General features: G+C 38.4%; 1 protein-coding gene across 2 annotated transcripts in view; it reads right to left on the bottom strand.

Annotated features, from left to right (window-relative positions):
- Positions 1 to 5,420: 5,420 nt before the first annotated feature.
- LOC129243556 (facilitated trehalose transporter Tret1-2 homolog) overlaps positions 5,421 to 22,610 on the bottom strand; it is a 46,570-nt gene continuing 29,380 nt past the window's right edge. For both annotated transcript variants that reach the window (XM_054880651.1, XM_054880650.1), the window contains exons 2-7: positions 12,063 to 12,302; positions 11,814 to 11,949; positions 8,804 to 8,998; positions 6,888 to 7,036; positions 6,590 to 6,749; positions 5,421 to 6,518 (exon numbers count right to left, since the gene is read on the bottom strand). In XM_054880651.1, coding sequence (XP_054736626.1) covers positions 5,629 to 6,518; positions 6,590 to 6,749; positions 6,888 to 7,036; positions 8,804 to 8,998; positions 11,814 to 11,949; positions 12,063 to 12,191 — 1,659 coding nt within the window. In that variant the 5' untranslated portion in view covers positions 12,192 to 12,302 and the 3' untranslated portion in view covers positions 5,421 to 5,628. The remainder of the gene's footprint in view (positions 6,519 to 6,589; positions 6,750 to 6,887; positions 7,037 to 8,803; positions 8,999 to 11,813; positions 11,950 to 12,062; positions 12,303 to 22,610) is intronic.

Below are 22,610 nucleotides of genomic sequence, written 5' to 3'. Positions count from 1 at the left end.
CCACCTGATTCGACGACGCCATCGAAGATATCAAGAAACAGAAAATGCGCAACTGGTTGTATGCTGCCTGGAATCGTGCAGCTTAGAGAAGTCAAATTGATGAGCTGTCACGCTGCCTGATGATGATGTTATGATTCGATTTTCTGTACAGCCGACGTGCTTTGCTGCATTAATCTGTTTTTTTTATAACGATTTTCCGCAAGTTAAGGCCCATCTCGATTAAGGCCCTAAAAATTGCATCCAAAGCTCTGAAGTAACATATCTTCACTCGGTTTCTTTTAACTTCCTTTAGACACGTGATTTACCAACTTGAATGTGTGCTCTCGAATTTTTAAGGAACATTGTGATAAATATACTGTTGGACCAGAAGGTGGCGCAAAATTAATCATCCTACTGCATCAGACTACTGAAGTATACAAACAGACCAACAATGGGGCACGCAAAGGTCAAATTTCACAATTCCAGCAAAAGTCGACCAATGAACGTTTAAGGGAGACTTATCAGGCGTCTCTACACTGCGAGAAAATCAATTTTTAGTGTGAATTTTGGTGCGACGGTTTCAACGGTCTTCATTTCTTCGATGTATTCCTCGACTGGTGGACGATGCACACCCGCCTACACTTGCCATTACAACGTTTACGACCCTCCTACCCTTAAGGGAAGAATGGGAACGAGACGATGTAAGACAGGGCGAGTCTATCCAGGGCAGGGAGGGCGGAGGTGTATACTCCGAGCATCTGGGGATCTCCTTCAGTTTACGGCTCCTCGACTACTGTAGTGTCTTTCAGGCTGAACAGATGGCAATAATGAAAGCCTCGACACTGGTACAGTGTGACGCGATATCTGGAAATGACATTTAGATTTTTACCGACAGCCAGGCGGCGATAAAATCCCTCACAAAACAGTCAACAACCCCCAAGGTAGTCATGAAATGCCGCACATCTCTTAACAAGATGGCTGCGTCATTTCGCTTAAGGATTATATGGGCTTCAAATTGACCGATGAGCACATAGAAAATGACATAGGCATACCCTTACAAACATTAGAAGCTACTTATCCTTGAAGAAATCGTAAGAACAGCGAACGAAAGATGGCGTATTGAAACCACATACAAAATCGCCCGTCAACTGTGGCCGACTCTCAATGCTAAACGCACAGAATCTCTGCTAAGCCAAAATAAACACAGACTTAGCACACTGATTTATAGTCATAACGGGGTACTACCTAATAGGTAGATAGGCCCTTCCAAAGGAAGGGTGTGCTAGCACATGATTTCTCTAAAAATTGCATATATGAAGATGAGCGAGAGACAACCTCGCACCTTCTGTGCCATTGCCCTGCTCTGTCCAGACGTAGATTTACCATTCTAGGTGGACAATTTTTTAACGAATTGGAAAATTTTAAAATTTTTGAAAAGCACACACTGCTTTTATGAGAAATAGGTAAAGCTCCCCACACGGCATCACAAAGGGCTATGAATCTCACAGGACAACCGCTTCAACCTAACCTAACCTACGTGCTATACTTTGTCAAATGCTCGGGACACATCAAGAAATCAAGTGGTTGTTTTCGATAACTGACAGTAGCCACGCCAATAGAATTTTTTCATATAATTTTGACACTACTGGTAGCAGCGATATTGGCCTATATGAGGAGACTTCGCTAGGAGATTTTCCAGACATTTATATCATTATAACTTCCGCGAATTTCCAATATATTGGCTCATATCTTAAGCTCAAGCGTTTATTAAGTAAGCTGGTCAAGTAAATTATGCAATTCATTGGCAGATTTCGTAGCATTTCAGCGGTTATTAAATCAAATTTTAGTGCTAAGAACTTGTATTCGAAGTCGATGCCCCTTGTAGCTTGCACTCCTATTCGCAATTATTAAATAACAATAATAATAATAAATACCAATCCTCTATAAGTCGCAGCTTCTAAGCAGCCTTGGTAGAAGTCTACATCCAATACAACAATAACAAGCATTCTCAAATAAATATTTTTAATAAAAACATTCGCTTCATTTTTAATTCGAATTCATAATTCAAGTCATGATTAAATGTATTTCTCTCCGACTGCAAAAATCTCAATGCAAGTGTCGCGATTTCTATAAGTTCCGCTTATCTCGCGTGTACTGTATAAGTAGACAGTTCCATTTATTTAGCCACATCACTCCTTTTTATTCGATTTTTATTGATTTCATATTTCAAAGAAATTCGTAGTGTTGCTTAGGTCCATACGTCGTAACTCTTTCATTGCGCATCGCTTATCAGCGCTCAGCATCCTTGCATACCCCAGAGCTTCAGCAGCAAGAGCAAATGTTAATAAACAAGACAAAAACAATGTGTCTCTCAAGCGTCATCAACGCCAATGGATTAGATGCTGAGACCTTGCCACGAATTCGCATTAAAAACTAATGACTCAGTTCATTCAGCGCAACGCTTATCGCAAGGCCCTCGACGCACAAGGCACGCATTATTTGATGACAATCACTTTGTATTGGTAAGTGGCTGTCAAAAGATTTGCCTGTTGGGAAGGCAAGTAGTGCATTTGAAAAAAAGAGTAAAGTCATATTGAGCCTTGTTTCAATTAAAAATCAATGGGCACATTTATTCACTTTTGAGGACAAGATTAAGTGGATGATATTTTTCTAAAAGCATTGCATTTATTCATCGAAAGAAGTGAACAGCTGCACATCAGATGGGGCGGGATTTGGTAAATTTTGAGGTCGATGTACCGGATTGGACGAGCTTAACCTTTGTAACTTAAAAGCCTATTTAGTACATCAATAATAATAAAAAAGTAATTTGATCATTTTTAGAATATTATTTAAGCGAAAAATGTTTAAGACAACAATAAAAAATGGTAACAAAATATCAAAAAGGGTTAATTTTGAAATTTGAAGAAGCGAGCCAAGAAGCACCGACTGATTCTTCTTCTTGTTTCGCGCGATAACCGCTTACGCGATTTTGGTCGAGTTTAACAAAGCGCGCCAGTCGTTTCTTTCTCGAGCTAACCAGCGCCAGTTGGACAAACCAAGTGAAGTAAAGTCCTTCTCCACCTGTTCTTTCCAACGCTGAGGAGGTCTTCTTCTTCTTCTATTACCACCATCTGGTACCGCATCGAACACTTTCAGGCCCGGACAACATGAGCCAGCCAACGAAGCCGCTAGATCCTTATTCGCTGCAGCTTATTGCTCTATCGCCTACGAAACTCCTCGTCGCTAACGTCCAAAGGTCCAAAAACTTACGCAGAATCTTTCTCTCAAACACTCCAAGGGATGCCTGATCGGATCGTCCAAGCTCCAGCGTCATACGACGGGGATGACAAAAAAAAAACAAAAAAAACAATTTGGCGACATTTAATGCATTAAGGCAATCGACCGGCCAATTCCAAATTTTGCAGTGCTCATTTAGTCGCTACGCAGTGGACGAAGCTACAGACCTGCCAAAATACTGCTACCAGAATGGCTGATCTACCACTCCAACACCTATGCAGTGAGGTAACTATGCTCCCAGTTAAGGTGCATTATATTGTCCAATTCCAGCTGCGATGCTATCGCATTAACCACCTATGCAGGCACTTGCTGAAGACTGCGGCTCTTCCTAGGAACGCCAGAAGGAATCTCGTTAACCTACTGACGAGTTTCAGGACTTCATCAGACATCCACTGGATCTTCCAGTATACATACAGGCCATAAGAGACGTTCATGGAGAATCCTTTACCACCTTCATGAACTTCCGCCCTCCAAATGTTATCTTCGCGGACCAGGCCGAAGCGGTTGTCCACTGTGGGATACACTCAGGCTCAAAGCCCATTGTGATCCCGCGTGGAGAACTTGTCCTTATCTCTCCTAAAATAAGTGTGAACTTTTCAAAAATTTCAGAAGATCACTGATTTCCGCAATGAAAAACCTTGAGAAACTACTTCAGCAACAAAAGCGCCTTTTCAGTTCACCAACAACTCAAATGATACCAAAAACATTAAAATAAAAAAGGAGTAATTTCCAATATGCAACTTATGACCACAGACTAGTCAAAGCTTTGAAAGTTACAGCAACTTACAGCATCTTAGGTACCTTGGAGTTGTGCCTTGCGCACAGAAAGATACATCCATGGCCATACGAGACAGGGTACAAACTGCAAGTAAATCTTACTTCGCGCATACAAAGCTGATGAAATCGAGGCTTCTTCTTCTTCTTAATTGGCGCGATTACGGCTTACGCGATTTTGGCTGAGTTTAACAAAGCGCGCCAGTCGTTACTTTCTCGCCCTAACCGGCGCTAGTGAAGCCAAGTCCTTCTCCACCTGATCTTTCCAACGCAGAGGAGGGCTTCATCTTCCTCTGCTACCATCAGCTGGTACCGCATTGAATACTTTCAGAGCCGGAGCGTTTGTATCCATTCGGACGACTTGGCCAAGCCAACGTAGCCGCTGGATCTTAATTCGCTGCACTATGTCTATTGTTGTCGTAAAGTTCATGAATTCAAAGTTGGCCGTCACGAACGTGCAAAGGTCCAAAAATCTTCCGCAGAATCTGTCTCGCAAATACGCCAAGGGACGCTTCATCGGATGATTTCATCGTCCACGCTTCTGCACCATACGTTGGGACGAGCAGGATGAGCTCCTTGTAGAGTATTAGTTTTGTTCGTCGAGAGAGGACTTTACTACTCAATTGCTTACTTAGTCGAGTTAGATGAAATCGAGACTACTTTCCAGAAACCTGAAACTACGAATGTACGAAACTGTCATGAGACCTACACTCACATACGGTGCGAAGTCTGGGTGCTGAAATCCAATGAAACGCATCAGTTAAATTGTTTGGGAAAAAGATGGTAATAAAAATATATGGACCTGTAGGACTTGAATACGGTACTTACCGCATTCGGTACAACGACGAGTTAGACACACTTATCAAGGGTGCAAATGTAATCAGGTACGGCAAAGCGCAAAGGGTTTGATGGTACGGTTACATTCTACGAATGAGCAACGATAGAGCTATAAAAAAGATCTGCGAAACAAGTCCAGAAGAAGGCTGGCGACAGAAGAAGAGGCCGGCTGCGAAAACGATGGAGAGATGACATTGAAGGCGATTTTGGAGCTATGGGCATATTTGATATCAAACGAAAAGCTGTTGACCGAGTGACGTGGGGGCGAGTGGTAATGGAAGCAACGATGCTCCACGAACTGTGATGCTATGATGATGATGAGAATATTTTGGAGTTCAAATGCAACACTCGCCTTCTTGGTTGATTTGTTTACTAAGAAGATTTGTAAGAAAAATCTGTGGCTACCGACCACTACTGGATATTTTCCTATGCCTTAGAAAATTTAAATAATACAATTTTTTTTGCTCATAGTTGTAAATCCCTTGAGCCACTGCTTTCAATTTGCTACAATAAAAATAAATAAAAGACGCAAATATGTTTTCATGTCCTTTACACTTTTATTAAATTCGTATCTTCATATATTTTTTGTACCTTTTTCAGAATACCGATTTTTTGGCTAAATTTTCCTTTGGTCTTAGCCCTTACATACATCACAGTCTAGTTGTTAATACGTATTTACTTTAAGTACAATTATTTCTACAAACATAATGCCATTAAAATCAACAAAAGCACTGCCTATCATTATTTTTGCTGTACGTCCTTATCGCTGTCCTTATCGTCCACTTTACTTAATTTTAAAAATACTTCATTTAATTCTAAATCCGATCGATAAATTCCCACCGCCTCCTCCATCGCAATTTGCGATTGCCGACGCGCCACCTCAGCATTGGTCACACGCCGCCCTGTGCGGAAGTAGTCCTCGATCTCAAGCAGCGTACGACCTTTCGTCTCGGGCACCATGAAATAAATGAAGGCCACACCCAACAACGAAATCGAACCGAAGAAGGCGAAACTATTCGCGGTGCCTATCAGCGTCTCCATGGTGGGATACAGCTTCACAACGCTGAACGAGAATAAAAGACCAATGCAGAGCGTAAAGCCATTGGCGCTACCACGCACCCGTTGCGGAAACACCTCCGAGATCATAAAGAATGGCAGAGTTAGCAGTCCCATTGTGGAGAAGATTATATGCAGCACAATACAAATGACGGACAACAATGGCAGGCGCTCACCTAGAACTGGCCACCAACCGTTGGCGGCGAGCAGCATCATACAAATGGTCATGCCAGCCGCAGATACTATGCCAGCTGGACGTCTGCCCCATTTATCGAAAATCATGCCCATAAAAAATGTGGTGACAATACGCGCCACACCGACGAACACAGCCACAAGCAGCGGATCTGTGGAGACACCAGCGCGTGTTGCGATTTGAGCAGCGAATACTATCACTACAACAATGCCGGAGCACTGTTGGAAGAAGAAGAAACCGATCATTATGATCAACGGCTTGTAGACTTCCGGTGCGCGTATGGCTTGCAAAAGTGACTCATTGGCGGCAGCTGTGCGACTGAGATCCGAATTTTTCTTTATCAATGCCAATTCAGTTTCAAACTCCTCGTAAAGGGTGTTATCTAAAGCAGAGTAAAGAAGGAAGGATACTTGGTTAGTTCAATATTGCATAGATTGCTGGTGTCAGTGCTACCTTTATGCGAGAGACCACGAAAATATTTGAGCGATTTACGTGCACGTTCCTCATAGCCTTTCTGCAGTAGCCAACTGGGTGATTCGGGCATAGGCAGGCAGCAGCAGAATGCAAAACATTGATAAACAACGGATATAATGGAGATCAATTTAAAGTTGTTCTGTAAGCAAATGATGAATGAAAAAATGTTTAAAGGTAAATATCATACTTGCAGGTGGGCATATTTGTGTGTTGTGTTTGTGTGTGTGTGAGTGCACATATCATATTTAAATACAAACAAAGCCTAGGCAACACCCACTCGTATAAAATAGCCCAATAAATACATCAGTAGTATACCGCAAGCTATAGCAATTGACGTGCCCATAACTAGGCGCCCTCGGTAGCGCGGCAAGCTGATCTCAGCCGAGTAAGAACCGATGGGTGAAAGTGACAGACCAATCATTAGACCTGTAAAGATAATGAATAAAGATGAATATAAACCCTGTGATAAAATGGTAGCACACCAGCATATGGACCAGTTGGCTAGATTATTGTGGCTAATTAATTATTTATATAAAATTATAGCCGCAAGAAGCTTACCACAAATAGAAGGAGGAATTCGACCAAATACCTAACAAAAGTTTTTTTTCCTTCCTTGTTCACTTCTCTCGGGAGCATAGGGCCTCAACAAGACATTTGTCTTGCGTTGGTTACGTTAACCTATTTTCTGTCTGACAGGGTAGGTGATTAGCCTGCCGCTACCAGAAGTATACACGCCAATTATTTATTTTATTTTATAGCTTATTGTCCTAGAAAAACTGTATAAATAAAAATTTGAAATTTTATATAAAGGCTGGTTAACTTTCAAGGGCCGATCTTGAATGTGAACCACACCTAAACGTCAAGTTTTTTTCTGCATTTCATTTGACATTTTTCAGTTTCAGACTAACTCAATTTGAACCACGGAAAGATACACAATCAAACAATGCGTTAAAGTTATTCAGGCTTATTATGAAAACGGGCGTTCAAATCAAAATGCATATCGCGCACTTCGTGAAGAAAATCATCTTCAGTGATGAGGCGCATTTTCACCTCAGTGGATTCGTCAATAAGCAGAATTGCCGCATTTGGGCGAATGATAATCCAAGAGTGATTGCCGTGAAAGCGAAAACCAATGCACCCACAAAGAGTGACTGTTTGGTGCGGTTTATGGGCCGGCGGCATCATTGGACCGTATTTTTTCCAAAATGAGGCCGGTCAGGCAGTTACTGTGAATAGTGTTCGCTATTGTGAGATGAGAACGAACTTTTTATGGCCCGAATTTGAAGATATGGATGTGGACGATATGTGGTTTGAACAGGACGGTGCCACTTGACACACAGCTAACGAAAGAATGGCTCTTTTGCGCGAAAAATTTGATGGCCGAATAATCTCACGTCGCGGCGATGTCAATTGGCCGCCAAGATCATGTGATTTGACACCGTTGGACTTCTTTCTTTGGGGCTATTTGAAAGAAAAGGTGTACGTCGATAAGCCAGCAACAATTCAAGAGCTAAAGGATGAGATAATTCGACACATTAACGGCGTAGAACCTCAATTATGCCTCAGCGTCATCGAAAATTTGGACTATCAGAGTGAGGTGTGCCGCCAAGGCCGCGTCGGCTATTTGGCCAATATTTTGTTCCATACGTAATTGACCAATACCAAATATAATAAAGAGAAATGATAATAATTTCCTAAAAAAAATTATATTTTATTCAAAATCAACACCGGCCCTTGAAACTTAGCCAGCGTTTATAAAAAAATTGGAAAAATTCTACAAACTGTTCAACAGAATTTCATCAGGCGTTTTTACTTCAAATTTCTAAAAAGATTTTTGGTATGAACTTTTATAGCTTATTCAATTTTATTTGAATAAAGTGCAAGTTTTATGTTGCTAAAAAATCCCGTTAAGAAAAACAAAAATATATCGAGCAAATTGTTATGGAATTCTTAAATTTTTTATATATTATAGTTTGCAATTTGGACTTATTAGATATAGTTTTCATTAGACATGAACTAAACAGTAACAGAATGAAAAAAAAAAAATGTATATTACAAAAACAAAAAAAATTGTCAAAACTGGTCCAAGTGTTGCTGTGCTATCATTTGCCGCGGCCTCTATAAGCCTATTATTTTATATTCAAAATAATTTTCTTCGATTTCAATTTCCATGTCAGATTTACTCCAACTTACCACAAAGAAAGCGTCCTATGAGTAACTGTATGTAAATGGCTTCACGTGTGCTTTGGTAGGGTGCAGTAGCTAGCAGTACCAAGCCGATGATGCCAACAAAATTCGTGCATAGCATTGTGTTCCGGCGGCCGATCCGATCCATCAGGTAACCCACTAACAAACCGCCGAGCGGGCAAGCCATGCTGTTGATGGATGCTGTAGTGGAAAGGAAGTTGGAAGTGCATGAGGAAAAAATTTTTAATATATTTGCTAAAAAATGAAATTAAAAACTTGATCAGCCTCAAAATATATTTGCTAGGAAAATACTCAATTATGTAATAAGAAAAAGCAATTAAATTTTTGAATCAATCACTAATAGCAAACTCGTCGATTTCGCCTATAGGTATTTTACCTCTGTCTTCGAACTGAGCTACTGTATGAGGAATTAGAACGATAGATGCAGAACTACTTGCTCCATAACATAAAATCACATAGATGTCTGTATCAGAAATTTAGTCTCGTTATTATCGGTTTTGAGACCTTCAGCAGGCCGTCGATTTTTTCGGTAGATTTTACGCGCGTGTGTCCTACGAAGTATTTCAATAAAAGCGCCGGGACTCTTTATACTAACTGGTTTTCTGCTTACGGATTCCCTGCAATTAATTTGTAGAAAAAAAACACTCTATCCAAATTGAAAACAAAATCGTGCTGCAGTATCTAGTGAATCTCTCCCCCACAAGGGTTTTCGATTCTTCGCTATTGCGAGCAAGAACAAGTGAAAGCACTCAACAAAGTGGTTATGTGTCATTAGAGCACTGAGCGGGAAGGGCATATAAAGTTTATACACTACACACAAATGTTTGCTAAACACTGTGCTTTGCTGTGCTTCGTTACCGTTATATGGAATAATATTTTGATGAATGTTTACTGTCGAACAAAGTACAGTGTTCACTTGAATAATCAGAAATGTTTGGATTACTAAATCAAATACTGTTGCTTGAAAAACCATTTGTTTCTGTACAAATTATTGAATCTAGTCAAGTGAATCGGATTGTACTATATATTATTTTCTCGTGCCCATTCAAAATGTAATTTTTTTAGTAAATGAGCTGCAATATTTTATTAACAATAAACACTTTTTGTTGACTAATTGTTTTAATTATACATCCACATAAAATAAGCCAGCCAACTAAAGCGATGGAAAACACAGCTGTTCTTACAAATGAGCTTATAATAATAGTAAAAATATTAATGAGTATTATATTATAATGATATACTTCAAGAGAAAAACAAATACTTCAAGAGATGATCAAATAAGTTGTACAATATTTCAAACTAAACATAAAAAATGTCAATGATACTTAAATATTTTAAGTATCATAGCTACAAATATCATCAATTGAAAATTTGTTACACAAATATTCAAGTGGGGCTATTTGCCGTACCTCTCATTTAAGGCTTAACTCTCTCTGTACTTTCTGCTTACAATGTAAATGTATACGAGTATGTGACCTTGTTGCTCTTGTTTGACATTTTACTCACGGATACTACAACTACTTTATGCTTACTCAATAATGACAAAATGGTCGCGGGCATTGTGGTAGTGATTGGAGGAGAGAGTGCATAGTGCATCAGCTCAGAAGCTCTGTAGCAGCGGTTAGGATTTAACCGTAAACGTAACTACTATTTAACTACTCTCTTAAGGTGTTCAATTTTATGCCCCGCTGTTATTTTGTATTTGGTCTGCATATAAATACTGCTATTCACCGCCTTGACATTTTAGAAAGTCTTCAGTCCTTTTTGATATAGCAACATTTCCTAAATCCGACACCAGTTCATGAGAATACCAGCGTAGATTTGAAGAATACGTCGCATCATTTAGACCTGAATGGAAAATGATCTACACTGATGGTTCAAAAACTCTGGACCACACCACGTTTGCATTAGTGAATGCTGATGGTGAAACAATAACGAAGGGTCAACTACCTTACTATTGTTCTGTGTACACAGCAGAAGCTATAGCAATATATATACATACAATGCCATAATAGTTGCATCAAAAACTAATGAAAAATCAATAATTGGTTCGGATAGCAAGTCTACAATATCAGGTATCATGAACATAAGAACGAAATCGCCCCTTATTTCAAGCATACGGAGCATATTAATTGAGCATCAAAATAAAATCATAATAATGTGGATTTCTGCCCACGTTGGTATGAAAGGGAACGAGCTTGCTGACCAAAGAGCTAAGGCTGAAGAAGGACATCTACGGACTAATAAATAAATATTTTGAAGCAAAAAGAACTGAAGCATGGAGAGCAGTGCAACACCATTATGCAAGCTTAAATACAATTGTCACTAAACCCAACTATCAAGCCATATGCCGTACCAATCCCACATTTTAAATGGCGAGAGGCCACCTCCCTGCCCCTACTGCACCCTGTCAACATTAACAGTTAAACACCTTTTGAACGACTGCACGCATTTTATGAATCTCAGGAATACAAGTTTCAACAACCATTTTCCATCGGAAATACTAAAGACTCCTTCTCAGGAAAACATTGAAAAAATGATAGATTACTTAATTAGAGCGGATCTGCGAAAATTGATTTAAGCCATAAGTCTCTTTACTTAAATATTTATGTAAATATTCCTCCGTATATCCTATGAATTTACCTCCCGCATAACTTAATTTCTTTATTAATTCATGTGTCGATAGTGCCTAATAATCTTTTTCAGAAAATTAACTCTCTAATAGCTTAACTTTTCTAGTCAAAAAATAATCTTATTAGAGCAGTGAGCCGTAAGTCCTGGCAGCTAGTGCTCCTTTTTTTGTAAAATAATAATTTGTTGTTATTTTCCATATTAATGTAAATAAAAATAAATACTGCTATTCGTGCAATTGGGCGAGGTATGAACTTGCAGTAAATCGCAATGGAGAGATTTACTCTCACATATTTTTTATTAATTTATTTGAAACTTTTTTTATGTAAATAGGATCACCGGTGATGACATTAATCGTACTTACCGAACCAGCTACTCTCCTCTGTGTTGAGTTGGTAAATATCATTTGGATTTGTCAGTTGACTGAGAGACACGGAAGGCAAAGCTACGGACATGCCAGATGCTACTACGCACGTGTTTCCGAGGAGTACCATCAGCTCCTGCGCACATGATTTTGGAGAATAATTAATTATGTTTCATTATTATTCTCAATATTCTTCTATTATATTTATATTTATATTTCCTAAAATAAAAAGTATTTCTTTCGATTCACCTGTCGCAATACGGCTTTTCTGCGTTCGCCCAACGGCTTCGGTGGTTTCGTTTTATCGAGTCGTTTCACAATTAAAACTTTGTGCGCTAAATTACCATTTTGTAACTTCTCCAACTCCGAGCTATTCATTTTGGGATTTTGAGGTGTGTTTTTGTGCTACGTTATTGTATAAAATTATAAAATTGGTATGACTTTCTTCTCGTAAAGTCTAATATCAGTTGTGAAGATTTGTTTGGAAATCTGTAAAATGTCACAAAGAAAAAATATTACAATACTGGTAAATGTATGTATATGTATACAGGGTGGGGGAAAATTAGTCATCCTATCGGAATGTTTAAAATGTTTACAAATGGCGTAGTACGTCAATCATATTTGACACTTACGAACAGCTGTTGTTTAAAAACAAGGAAGCAATGGAGCGCGTAAAGATCGAAATAAAGATTTCCATCATTAAAAATATTTCCTTTTTTTGTGAATTTAGTAAAAGAGTTATTAAAAACCCAAATATGATAATTAATTTTTTGCCACCTTGTGCAAGTCTAGGAATACCAAAAAAAAAAAAAAAATTGAAATTAAATATTGGGTGCGCAACTAAGTTCCTGCTGTTTGTCAATGGATGCCGCCAGCACTGTGTGCTAGTCGATTCTAACATAACTTAAACGTCATTAACCAAGCTTAGACATATGGTAAACAAACTGCTTCAACCCATTAGTGATTTTGTTTTGGTATCATACACTTTTGGTTTTGTGAAAATGTCTGAATTTGTGCCGACATTTGCGGGAGGTGTTGATTTTCCTCTTCCATTCGAAAAAAACGGCGGATGAAACGCACCGGGAGCTATAAAAAGTTTATGGAGATGCTGCTTTAAGTGAAACAACGTGCCGAGATTACTTCCGTCGCTTCAAAGACGGTGATTTTAATGTTGACGACCGTTCGCGTGAAGGAAGGCCAAAAACCTTCGAAGACGCTGAATTGGTGGAATTGCTCAATGAGGATCCGTGTCAAACGCAAGAAGAGCTTGCTTCAGTAATAGGAGTTACCCGCCAATCCATTTCCAAGCGATTGCATGCTTTGGGAATGATTCAGAAACAGGGGACTTGGGTTCCTTATGAGTTAAAACCAATGGATGAAATGATTAAAAATGGATTCATCACAGCAATCCAAAGAAAAGAAAGTCATGGGGACTGCCCGGTCATGCTTCTACGTCGTCGCCTCGGCCGAATATTCACGCTGCGAAGGTTATGCTATGTATTTGATGGGACCAAGTTGGTGTTATTTATTATGAACTGCTAAAACCAAGCGAAACCATCACTGGGGATCGGTATCGACTTCAATTGATGCGATTGAGCCGAGCACTGTGCGAGAAACGGCCAAACCCGTTAAAACCTACCTGGAAACACTGAAATGGGAAATCCTACCCACACACCATATTCTCCAGATATGGCGCCGTCCGATTATCACCTGTTCCGATCGATGGTACATGGTCTAGCTGACCAGCAGCTCCATTCATATGAAGACATCAAAAAATGACTTGATACGTGAATAGCCCTAAGAGATGAACAGTTTTATCGCGACGGTATACGAGATCTACCAGAAAGATGGGAAAAAGTAGTAGCCAGCGATGGGCAATACTTTCAATGATTCAGTTGTAACCATTTTTTTTCCGAATAAAGTTGTATTTTCATCAAAAAAACAGTGAGAACTTAGTTGGGCACCTAATATAAGTTATGATTAACGCTAAATAACGCAAGTAAAGGCTAACAAAACACTTGCAAATTAACATAACCGCAAAAATCACGACTAACTGTCTAAGTATCAAATTTTCAATTATAATAAAATATTTATTGCCTAGAAGTTCATGTAGTGTACATTTATAATTTATTTGCATACAAAGTTTTATTTGTATTTTTAACTAAGTTGATAAAAATTACCACTGGGGAATTTTGGGATCGCTGATATCAGTTTTTCAAAAATAAAAAAGGCAATACGAATTTTTTTGATTTTATGCCCGCCATATTGAATGTGCGAGATTTCGAAGATAAAATATATTGGATAACGAAAATTCCGTTCAGTTGCAGCATGGCTTAGTTAACGAATCGAATAGGAAGCTGTTGCAATGTTCATAGTCGAAGGCGTGGCCTGAAAATGGGATTCGTTTTCCAAGCCTTTTCGAAGTGTTGGCCAAGGGTAATGGGAAGCGGTCCTAAATTCTGCATTACAATGTTCTTTTAGCTAAAAGTTCTGGAAAAAAATTGAGAATAATTCTAAGCAGCCTGAATTTTTTTGAATCATAATTCTGTATTTTCGAAATTCTGCTAAGACAAAATGAAGATTCTGAGCATTAAAATTATGTATAATATTTATTTTAGGAAAGAATTCTGTATTTTTAAGGCATTGTAAAGAAAAGTAATTATGTTAGCTTAGTTAACCGGGCTGCCATTGAGCCACGCATAGAATTTTTGGTCCCTAGCGACACCAGATGGAGGCTGACCTTTAATAAGATAAAATTAAGGGGTCAGAGTTTTCAAAAAATTGGATTTTTTTTGCATTTTCTTAAAGTATAATATTGTGTGAAAATTTGAAGTGAATCAAACAAATACTTTTCGAGTTATTCAAGAAATAACAAAGGGCGCTTGGGCGCTACGGAGCCAATAGCAAAACTTTGAAATCCTTTTTCTCAAAACTATGTTTTTTGAACTGCTGATCACTGTAACTTAAAAACCGCTTAGTAGATTTCAATAAAATTTATACTGCTTTTGAAAAACATAAAAAAATAAAAAATTTCAATTTTTTTCAACAATTGAGCCGTTCATTTTGAAAGTGGTTTAAGTCCATTTTTAAAAAAATTCTAGTTAATGATAACAATAATCACAATCCTAATATATATAATATTTTTTATGAACAATTTAAGTCTAATATTATCATTAAAATCGCAATGATTTGGGGCTCTTGAAAATTAGCTTGTTAACGAAATGAAAAAAAAATTATTTTGAAAGTGGCTTAAGTCCACTGAAAGAAATAATTTTGATATGGAATGTCTTATGTTATAAAATTCCGAAAAATGCATTATTGCACAGTACAGTAATAAAATTCACTACGACGCACACTGGGGATTTTTGTACAGAGATGCGGAAAAAAGTATACATCCCAAAAAATATTTACATTTTTACTACTAACGAAGTTGTATATATTTGTGTATGAAAAGAACATGTTTAAAAACTATTTTTTTTTTTAATTTTAAAAAACAATGTTTTTAAAATTCATAAATTATAATTTTTTTTTTTTATTAATATAAGCCAGCAAATATTTACGCACAGGATACATGTAAGTTCATAATTCTGAATTACCCTCAAAATGTCAAAACAAAATTAAAAGTGTTTCGTTATCATTATGCACACACTAGAAAGCGTTTAGTTATTATCATTGCCAAAAAATCACAAAAAATCAGTGGCGCCTGGTGGCACCTGCAATTGATTAAAACTGAAAGAGACGCTATTAAGCAACACGTTGATACTAGTTTCTGACCGTAGGTAAATGTAGCTCAACTTGCAGATTCAAGAATATGAAGGAACATGAACAAACTGGAACATTTTTTTTTTTTTTGTAAAATTAATTATAAATAGATAATCAAATGCTTCACAGCCTTTGTTCTTCCGGCTAAAATATATAAAAATATCGTACCCTAAATGCAAAATAAAAAATTGGAAGTCGGCTCAAGCAAAAGGAAAAAAAACCACCTTGGGCTTTGAAGTTTTTTCTTAGTCAGTTCAATACTATACAAAAATTATACTTTTGACATATCTATAAAAAACAACTGTAAGTCGGAGTTTAGTAATTCTTTTTGATTTTATTGTTGGTTCTATTCTGGAATTTAAAAATACCATTAAACATTGCGTAGGTGGTGTGTTGCACATTTGACTTTCTTCCGCTAAATCCCCAGTGTGCGACGCAGTAAAATTTATAACGGGAAAAAATTATGAATTGGCGTTTCTTTGGTAATATGGAAGTGTTTTTAGTACGTAAATTTCTAGTATTCTTTAACAGTGCAATAAAAATAGTTGTGTTTATTAATTATAATTTTAATAGTTTCTTAAGTTCTAATTATAAACTTTAATATGTTTTACAAAGATTACACTGGAATTACCTCAGATAGTTTATTAAAATAACTTGCGTAATTATCGGTTATTATTTTCAATAGAAATATACCCTGTGCAAAGAAATAAAAATTCAAGAATTTTGGATTCAGAAAGTGAAGATGACTTAGAAATCAATAATTCTAATAGTACTAAGAAGAGAAGAAGAATCGTAGAAAATTATTTGTCATCAGATGATGATTATGGAGTGCCATGTGATTTCGGCACAAATTCTCTAGAAGTGAATGAGTTACCAGAAAGAAATGGTGATAAATACGCTTAAAAATTAAGAAAATCTTAGAGTAATATATATATATATATATGTACATAATTGGCGCGTACACCCTTTTTGGGTGTTTGGCTGAGCTCCTATTTGTGGTGTGCGTCTTGATGTTGTTCCTCAAATGGAGGGACCTACAGTTCAAGCCGACTCTGAACGGCAGATATTTTTTATTTTTATGAGGAGCCTTTTCATGGCAGAAATACACTTGGAGGTTTGCCATTGCCTGCCGAGGGGCGACCGCTATTAGAAAAATGTTTTTCTTAATTTTGCTGTTTCACCGAGATTCGAACCTACGTTCTCTCTGTTAATTCCGAATAGTAATCACGCACAAACCCATTCGGTTACGGCCGCCACAGCTGGTAATACCGAGGAGAAAAAAGCAGAACAGCGAAGCGATAGGGTGGTGTAGGCCGCAGGCACTACGAAACTCAGTTCTAAAGTGCCGGGGAATATCGTATGTGAATCGGGCATATGCATGAGTCGGCTCATACGTATCTTTAGAAGATTCCACCTCCAAGGTCCGCATAACGAAAAAACAAAAGAAAAACCAGTCCTCCATGCACCCCTGGTAGGCCGACGAAGGGGTGACCTTCAGCTCCTTCAGGTGATTAAACCTCTATCGACTGAAATCTCCTTCCACGAAGTGGTAACTTCAACTTGGGAAACAAAAAGGAGTCGCACCGGGGCCATATCAGGTGAATACGGTGCTTGCACGATGGTATTTACTTGGTGTTTGCTCAAATAATCCAGCACAATTTGAGCTCGGTGCGATGGCGCGTTATCATCATGCAAAATCCAAGATATGTTTGCCCACATTTCCGGCTGTTTGCGACGTACATCATCTTTCCAATGCTTCAAAACGGATAAATATTATTCTTTGTTGACTGTCTGGCCCGATGGTTCGGTTCGTTTAAATTAAACATTCCCGGTACTTTATTTTCGAGCAAAGTAAAGTATTCACCCATTTATTACTAGATCAAATACGTTTGCTTTAATAACCATTTTCTTCCATAAAAATTATTATCAAGTGAACCGGACTGCATGAGCTCCTGCCAATGTAAGTTAATATGTAATATTTATTTTTATTTATAAAATAATTATTTGCAATGCAGTTACGCTGCGCTAATGGCAGGCAATCGAGGTAGATACGAGGTGTCAATGTTTGAATATCGTAATACACAAATCTCTTATAATAAAGATATAAGATCGTGGTGTGGGATGTAAGATAAATTTATGTTTAAATTTGAACCCTTTCTGAAATTAGCAGTAGTTATTTTAACGGTATTGCGCATTCCTTTTCATTATTCGTACAACCCAGCCAAATGATTTTTGGGTGATAAGTCACTGAAAGCGACTAATACCTGCTGTCTGTTACGTAACTCCAATTAGGATACTTCTCCCCTTTACTACTTTCCAATTGACTCCAAGTTTGAAGAGTTTTGGCATATTAGTCTTATTATTTCTCCTAATCACATATCGCTCAAATTATGTAATTACATAATTTTCCAAAGTATTCCGCCTGAATACACAGACTACATTAGCTGTTTTCTTTTGTGCACGAGTTGCAAAAGAACACTCGTTTAAACGTCAATTTATAGACTAGGCAGACGGTGCCGTTAATAGGGATTAACTACTTAATTCGGAATTATCTCAGGAATTAAGCGCAACTAATGCGAATGGAGGATGGTTCCATATGTAGAAGTCCACGCAGGTGGGTAAAGTTACTGATCGCCATTCACTTGTGAGTGACCAGGACAATTCTTCTATATATGGTTCAAACAGTACACACAACTTCCGGGATTAGCCCAAGTATCCTCTGGGTAGCTTACAAATACTCGGGAGTGAGCTAACGTGAGAAGGCGAAGCATTTCAGGATAGCTGGTTGTGCGCTGGGTTTGGGACCCGCCACTTAAAAACTCCCCCCAATGAAAAGAATTACAAAGCCTCGGATGTGAACTACCTTTACTGATGACAACCCCTGCAAACGAAATAAGGAATACGATTTGAGGGCATGTACCTGGAATGTCTGATCCCTTAATGGGGACCTCTGGCCGGCTGGTTGATGTCCTCGTGAGAGTAAAGGCTGGCATCAATACCATTTAAGAGATGTGGTGGACAGGGCAAGGCAGGAAAAACTTAGGACCTTGCGATGTCTACTACAGCTGTCATGTAAAGGAGTGCAAATTCGATGTTGGATTTGTTGTGGGAGAGAGATTTCGTCTCTAAGACAACAACTACAAGTTTAATGAGAATTAACTGCACCGGTAATTCAGAGTAATGCCGCCGTCTGTCATATCAAGCAACAAAACAACACCTATAAATTAACCCAGTTGAATCCAACTCGTGAGGTCCAGGTTTTGTTTGGTGTGAGTGCTGCCAAGTTCAATTGTGAAAGAATTTAAAAACTCAGAATATTTCGCCCAACCAAAGCAAAATGTAATAAAAAATTAAAAAATAAAGCAAATGGGGCAAGAGGAATAAAAGTTATTCTGAAAATTATAAAAATTAGCTTTTTGCGAATTGAAAAAAAAAAATAAATAAATAAAAGAAAAAGATAAAAGCAGAAATTTGGAGGCGTTCAAAGGGGGTTTGGCTGTTATTCAGCACCAAAAGCTGAATTTACTTTCCATCGACTTTTACGTTATTTCCATCGCAGCTCGAAGTGCAATCAGGCAATATCTCAAGAGACATGGTAGCATTTTCGGGCAGTTAGCACCGTATTTCTCCAAACTTCGAACAGATCTCTCTATTCGCAAACTGGAGTTTGACGGTCATGTTAGGGCAATCTTTCCAAATAGGCAAGATTGGATCGAGGGGAAAACTGCACTGAAGTTTGCACCACTGTCTTCACTGACGGTTCCAAGATGAAATCGGGAGTCGGAGCAGGGGTTTTCTCTAAATCAGAGACATCCTACCCGGTCATCGGCATCCCCCTGTTAGTTTTTAAAGGGGAACTGCACAAATTATTTCTCAGAAAAGCGCAGAAAAGATGGAGCTCCATTTCTTCAAGTGCTATTCCGAAAACCCATTGGCACCAGTACAATACAGGACTCAGAAAGTCCTTTGGACTCCTCGCCAATTAATTTCCAAACTTGTAGCTGTGTTTACCGGTCACTGGACGATCGGCACACACGCGGAAAAGCTAGGGTTACCATTTAATCCCCATTGGAGAAGCTGTGGGGGCCTCTCAGAAAAAGAGAATGTTAAGCACTTTCTCTGTAAATGTCCGGCCTTGGCAGCTAGACGACTAAGGTCACTGGGTACTCCTTTCTTCGACAGCTTGGGAGCATTACACAGTGCTCCAACCTAAGTCCCATCAAACTTCTCCGTTACATGAACAGCTCTGGTTGGCCGTAGATATTTGCTTGTTGAAGGTCTCATAATGGTCTCAAAACGGCGCTTTAGTGCTACTTGCTAGTGCTACTTGCTAATGCTAGTGCTAATTTTCTTTAATAATCATTTTGTTAAATTTCAATTTATTAAAATCAATGACAGTTTATACCAGCGCTGCCAACTCTGAGTTTAACGAGCTGGAGTGTTTTTTGCAAGTCATACACAAAAGAATACGGCTATTGTGTGCACTTTACTATGCACAATTTCCCTGTCACAAATTAATAGTTTCATATGAAATTTTAATAGAAGCTTGACTCTAGAATGAACGTTTTTACTAATACATACATATTTACTTACAGATTTGTGAAAGTGTGTTGAGTTTTTATTTTTGTATTTTGTAGTTTATTTTTGTAATTTATAGACTCGTAAGTCATTACACCGGTTGTAGTGAAGTTGTAGTGTCTTGTCGTGAGTACGTCTGGAAAGGTTTACCAGTTTTTTGGACCTACTTGGCGACGCTGTAATTGAGGTAATACAAAAAATCGATTTTGTTCATCTCGGAAAATGTCTTATAAACTTTATGTTGTAAGTAAATATTTTGAAAGGAAAGAGACCTAGCAATTGGCGATTAAGTCTCAACGACGGCTGGGACATGTGGATAGAATGCCAAGAGAGCGATCAACGGGAGAGGCACTAGATCTTCGCCCAATCGGAGAAAGAAAAAGGGGACCCCCAAAGAAAAGGTGGCTAGAAGATGTGGAAGCTGATCTTAGGAAAATGCGCATGCAATGTTGGAGGAAAGTGGCTGTAAATCGAGATCGATGGCAAGTAGCTGTGAAGGAAGCAATAGTTCACCAGGGACTGTAACGCTAAGAAGAAGAAGGTGGCGATGTAGTCGAGACATTAGGAAAAATCATTTTTATGGACCGATTTGCTTATACTCGGGATATATCTTAACTACTTGAAAAGAAATATTTCTGATAGGCATCTTTGAAATACGTTTCCGTTTCCTCAAGAATAATACTTGAAAGAACGTGATCTCGGTATTTTACTCTTATTCTACAGACACCTTCTTTTTATTTTTTTGACTTTGATATACCCCTTAAAAAAATATTTTGCTCAACTTGACTCTCTAACTGATATCCATGGCAGTTTTTTCTTTTTTCGAAAGGATTCCTTCAATGCACTTCTGACGACATCGACATAGCAAATCTGCTATGCAAATGTTTTTTCAGATGTTAAGCATCCACTTCTATTTCTGTATCTTAAACCTGTTATTTTGTTAGATTTTTGAACATTTCGGTCCCATTTACCAGGATCACGGCTTCTTTTTCGTCCAGTCGAATAATTTGCTAGGATTTTTTCATTTCTATGATCAGTTGACGAATCCGAATATATATGGGTATGGGAATAAGTTTCCGCCCTCGCAAAATAGGTGTCGCTGCTGCTATTATTTTTGTGTTCACTCTACTAATATACTGGTGATGTGAAGGTGTACATGTGAGGTCTCGATCGCAGTAGTTGAAATTAGTTTGAACACTACGTTCGTCCCAAAAAAACAGCATTTGCGGAAAGTCATGCTTCATTATTACCTTTTAAAGAAAAGTGTAGCTGAAACGTGTCGCATACCGATCAATATTTATGGTAATCACGCGCCATCAAGCACAACTTGTAAAGAGTGGTTTTGACGCTTACAAAGTGGCAATTTCGACGTGAGTGATAAAGATCGCGAAGGGGCACCGAAAAAATTTGCAGATACTCAACAATAGTTGGATGAAGACGCATGTCGAACCCTTGATGATGTGTCTAATGGGTTGGATGTTCACAAATCAACCGTCGGTAAACGTTTGCACGCAATGGGAATGGTCCAGAAAGCAGGCAACTGGGCGACACATCAATTGAAGGGGAGGGATATAGAGAGACGTTTGGTTTGATATGGGTTTTCTGCATCACATCCTCACTGGCGATGAAAAATGGATCTATTATGATAAACCTAAACGTCGAAAATGTTGGAGCCTACCAGGTGAACCAGGTCCATCGACAGCGAAAAACAATATTCATGCTTCAAAGGTTATGTTGCGCATCTTGTGGGATCCGAAGGGTGTTTATCTTTATTAATTCCTTAAACCATCTGAAACCATCAGTGGCGATCGTTACCGATACAGCAGCTAATGCGTTTGAAACGAGCTCTCAAAGAAAAGCGGCCGCAATGGGACGGTAGATATGTCAAACTGAGTTTGCTGCATGACAACGTCAGGCCACCCGTTGCTAAATCGGTCCAGAAATATGTAGAGGGACTGAATTGGGGAATCTTGCCCCAACCGCTGTATTCCTCAGACATTGCACCTTCGGATTACCATCTGTTCCGATCAATGCAGTCAGCCCTTATTGGCGACTGCATCGCAAGCTGACTCAATGATTGGATCGAGTCAAATGAGTTCGGATTTTTCTTCAGAGGAATCCGTATGCTGCTTGAAAGGTGGAGTAAAGTTGTAGCTTCTAATGGTACATAATGGATATGGTCCCATAATATCAAAGGTTTGATTGTTTAAATAATTCGTAACTTTGGCTAAGAAAGGACGGAAACTTATTTCCGTACCCAATAAAATTCAATAATATCCATCTAATTACAAAATTATAAATCCTCCGTTAAGGTGATTAATTTTACGCTACGAATTATTTGATTGACCTCAAATTACGCAACTCGGGAGAAATACAAATTTTGTTAAAGCAATGAATGAAGTTGAATCGAAAACTTGGAATGAGTACTTTTTCGTTATAACCAACTTTCTTGGGAGC

Source organism: Anastrepha obliqua, chromosome 4 (genome assembly GCF_027943255.1).
Source record: "Anastrepha obliqua isolate idAnaObli1 chromosome 4, idAnaObli1_1.0, whole genome shotgun sequence".
Lineage (NCBI taxonomy): Eukaryota > Metazoa > Arthropoda > Insecta > Diptera > Tephritidae > Anastrepha > Anastrepha obliqua.
The sequence above is the reverse complement of the archived record's forward strand: the minus strand, read 5'-3'. Positions and strand labels throughout refer to the sequence as shown.